Source organism: Nematolebias whitei, chromosome 16 (assembly GCF_014905685.2).
Source record: "Nematolebias whitei isolate Nwh7 chromosome 16, NemWhi1, whole genome shotgun sequence".
NCBI lineage: Eukaryota > Metazoa > Chordata > Actinopteri > Cyprinodontiformes > Rivulidae > Nematolebias > Nematolebias whitei.
Genome location: NC_056513.1, coordinates 45,905,168 through 45,908,660, shown reverse-complemented (window position 1 = coordinate 45,908,660; position 3,493 = coordinate 45,905,168). Strand labels below are relative to the sequence as shown.

Genomic DNA, 3,493 nt, shown 5'->3' with positions numbered 1-3,493 from the left:
TTTGACATGCTTCATATGTTTATTTATTTAAATATATAGGCAGTCTTGTGCATAAGACCGATCAATGGAGTTACATTTGTTGCATAATATAAGTGATTTTATTGACACTCAGCAAAGTAAGTGGAAGCTTTAACGTGGTTACAGTCGTCTTGCATGATGAGTCTGATCCTGCAGAAAAACAGAGAGTTAACATAACTTTATATAAACAAATTTAATATGTGTGTTTAAAGAAAAATAACTTACACTTTTCTGAGCTCCATCAAGTTTGGTGCCTTGAAGCCCTTGTCACTGTTTAAAACATACGAGGAAATAAAGGTTTACATATGACATTGCTTTAGGACTCCACAAATACAAACATGAATAATCATAATATCTTAACTGTTTTTTCTTGTCTGTTCTATTTGCTTATACAGTGCTGTACAGTTTTCAACTGTAAATATGATTATTGTATTGTGTGCTGTGTTTTGGAACGTTTGTTCAGTTCAACAAAGTTGTGCAAAACAAGTTACTTCAACTTTATATAAACTGGTGGACAGATGGGCTTTGGGGCAGCACAGTGGCACAACTGGTAGAGCTGCTGCCTCTCAGCGAGCAGGTCTTTGGTTCAAATCCCAGTCCAGGGGGCTTTCTGGGTGGAGTTTGCATGTTCTCTCCGTGCATGTGTGGGTTCTCTCCAGGTACTCCAGTTTCCTCTCACAGACTAAAAACATGTGTGTTAGACTGATGGTAACTCTGAATTGTCCCTAGGTGAGAGAGTGAATGGTTGTTTGTCTCTATGTGTCCCTGTGATGGACTGGAAACCTGTCCAGGGTGTACCCCGCCCCTCGCACAGTGATTGCTGGACATGGGCACTGGCGGCCCCCGTGACCCAAAATGGAAGAAGCGGGTAAAGATAATGGATGGATGGATGTACCTTAAAGTCCTACAGAAAAAACTAAACTAATAGTTCTCACCAGAAACCAACATGTACTTTCCACAAACTTCTAAACATACAAATAAAAATGAAATGAAAACTTACACAATTTCTGTGAGGAGCATCAGCACGCAACTGATATCATCATCAATATTGTCATCAATCAAATCTGAAGAGAAAGAACAATCTTAGTTTTCTAAATGAGGAAAATACGTATCTGTTAAAGACTGTAGGCTTCTAGCTGCAGCAAATACTGAACACATTCATTTGAGAATAACTTTAGGTCAAAGAGGTAACAATTAAAATGTCAGACAATTTTCACTTAAAACAATGAAGTTGGCCAATTAAAAAAATAATAATTTGATTTAAAACAATAAAAGTACAGAAAACTCACTATTGCATTCAATGTTGCACAAGTTGGTTGAGTTCACGGTGCTGTTGCACACCAGGTCACCGCAGAGCTGGAAGAGGCCGTAAAGGGTCATATCTCCATCAGCCTCCTTGCTACTCTTACCCCCAAAGGGGCTTCGGCGTCTTCGGTGATGACCTCCACCGTTTCCTCCTTTGTTTCCTTCACTCTTTCCTCCGTTGTTTCCTCCTTTGTTTCCTTCACTCTTTCCTCCGTTGTTTCCTCCTTTGTTTCCTCCATTGTTTCCTCCGTTGTTTCCTCCTTTGTTTCCTTCACTCTTTCCTCCATTGTTTTCTTCATGTTTTCCTCCATTGTTTCTTCCCATGTTTCCTCTTTCCTCAGATGACCCTCCCTGATCACTGCTCAGTTTAGTCACAACACTGGTGTTGAACTTTGACCCCATCTCCACATGACAGACAACTGAAGGAGAGACAACAAAACACACGTGCAAATCAGTACAAAGCTACGTTCATAGTTCCCAGACAATAATGAATGGTTTTTAAAGTGGTACATTGGTATATCAAGTACCTAGATGAAATACCAGAGGATAAGATTTACTGGGGTGACTTACAGTAAATATTTACTTGCAAGAGAATTGTGTTATTTTGTGTTTTTCCAACGCTCATAAAAATACTAAATTCAACTAGAAGACATATGTGATAGGATATCACATGTCTTCTTATATCTTATATAAGATACTTTTTTCTCTCAAGCTCTCAAAGGAGGCGCACACATTCCTTCCCGCTCTCTGTTTCCCTCCTGCTTAATTTTTTTTTTGCTCTCTGTCTGTGTATCGAAGCAGCTCCAATTTGTTTTACACATCTCCCGAAATGGAAACTACTGTTTTGGATCTGACCAACGGGACTTTTGACGTATATTACAAATTCTTTCAACAAAGCAACAGGGTCCTGGAGAACCCTCATCTGTTTGGACGAGGCGTGCAGCTGGATATATTTCTGGGGGGATGTGTCTACCTCTGCTATCAACCAAGGATGCTGAAATTGCCAATAATGGAATTTATGATAATAGGTTTCCTGTGTCTGGAATAGTCTGGATCCTGCCTTATCAACAAACAAAAAAGATGGCAGCAGCTAATTTGGACCTTGATTAGCTGCTGTCTATGTGAAGGTCTGGTTCATGCTGGAGGTCTCAAAATCAGCTGATTTGCGAGCAAACCCGTAAGTTGGAAGTGATTTGAATGGCAGGTCACCTGTGGCTTTAGGACCCATCAGCATGAAAACATCTTGAAAAGGCTCGTAAGCACGGACCAGTGGAATGCACCCTAATCTGGACATTTGGACCTTGGAAAGTATCAGTACAGACTCAAGGCTGACAGGAAACAGACTGCCTGAATAAATCAACAATTGTGGTTATCTGAATCTCTCCCCAGTTGGCCTCGAAACAGGACGACCTATCAATTTCTCCTGGGAAATGTGTAAACTAAGGAAAAAGTTTATCTCTCCCCCCCCCCCCCCCCCGGTGGAGTCTTATTTGACCTGTGCCGGCTGACCGCCTTCTTGTCAGGATAATGGACTTTCTAAGGCTTCATGGACTGCCTCGTTTGTAAATGCATATGTACGTGTTCATAAATATGCTTTTGGCTGGCAGAGTGTTTTGATGTCTTAAATCTTGCCCTATAAGGACAATTCAATTCAATTCAATTCAGTTTATTTATGTAGTGCCAAATCACAACAAAGTTGTCTCAGGGTACTTGGGTACTTTACAGAAACATTCACGTACATAAGGTCAAGGACAAGGTTTGAAGAGATCTTTTTTGTAATGCCACTACCCTCTCTTCATGGCTTTGTCCCTTTTTCTATCTAAAAATATTATTCTGGATAAGAATAAGAAGGCCACACTTTATAGCAGCAGCTTCGTGCACTCCATCCATCTTTCGGATGAATGTACGTACATGTTCTCGTTGTATCTCGGTGCAATGATAATGAAGCTGATTCTGATTCGATAAATTTTTTCAACACGTTTTGTTAAAAATCAGGTTATTGCTATAACAGCAGCCTCTTTGGGCGATATTTGTGTAAGAGTTTCAGCGGTGATAACATTGTCAGGTTGTCATGTTGGAAACAATGGTTTTATCTTCCCCTTCAGCTACTGGTGTACTACTGTAACCAAATATTCTTCAACAGAGCACAACAACCTGCAAGCTAATATCT

At 40.2% G+C, this 3,493-nt stretch overlaps 2 protein-coding genes across 2 annotated transcripts in view; both read right to left on the bottom strand.

The window, feature by feature from the left end:
- Nucleotides 1-1,508, bottom strand: LOC119423234 (lysozyme C). The gene is made up of 4 exons (XM_037690640.1): nucleotides 1,308-1,508; nucleotides 1,019-1,082; nucleotides 244-288; nucleotides 1-168 (listed from the first exon to the last, which is right to left on the bottom strand). The coding sequence occupies exons 1-4, from the start codon at nucleotides 1,396-1,398 to the stop codon at nucleotides 99-101; spliced, it is 270 nt and encodes an 89-aa protein (XP_037546568.1). The 5' UTR covers nucleotides 1,399-1,508; the 3' UTR covers nucleotides 1-98.
- The window catches only part of LOC119422549 (anti-sigma-I factor RsgI-like), a 2,876-nt gene continuing 800 nt past the window's right edge, over nucleotides 1,418-3,493 (bottom strand). The window contains exons 2-3 of the mRNA XM_037689926.1: nucleotides 1,491-1,742; nucleotides 1,418-1,422 (exon numbers count right to left, since the gene is read on the bottom strand). Coding sequence (XP_037545854.1) covers nucleotides 1,418-1,422; nucleotides 1,491-1,742 — 257 coding nt within the window. The remainder of the gene's footprint in view (nucleotides 1,423-1,490; nucleotides 1,743-3,493) is intronic.

Coding starts and splice junctions, on each gene's coding strand:
- LOC119423234 (XM_037690640.1), bottom strand. CDS start 1,398: ATGACCCTTTACGGCCTCTTCCAGCTCTGCGGTGACCTGGTGTGCAAC. Junction 1,083..1,307: donor GTGCAACATTGAATGCAATA/GTGAGTTTTCTG, acceptor CTTTCTCTTCAG/ATTTGATTGATGACAATATT. Junction 169..243: donor TTGATGGAGCTCAGAAAAGT/GTAAGTTATTTT, acceptor GTTTTTCTGCAG/GATCAGACTCATCATGCAAG.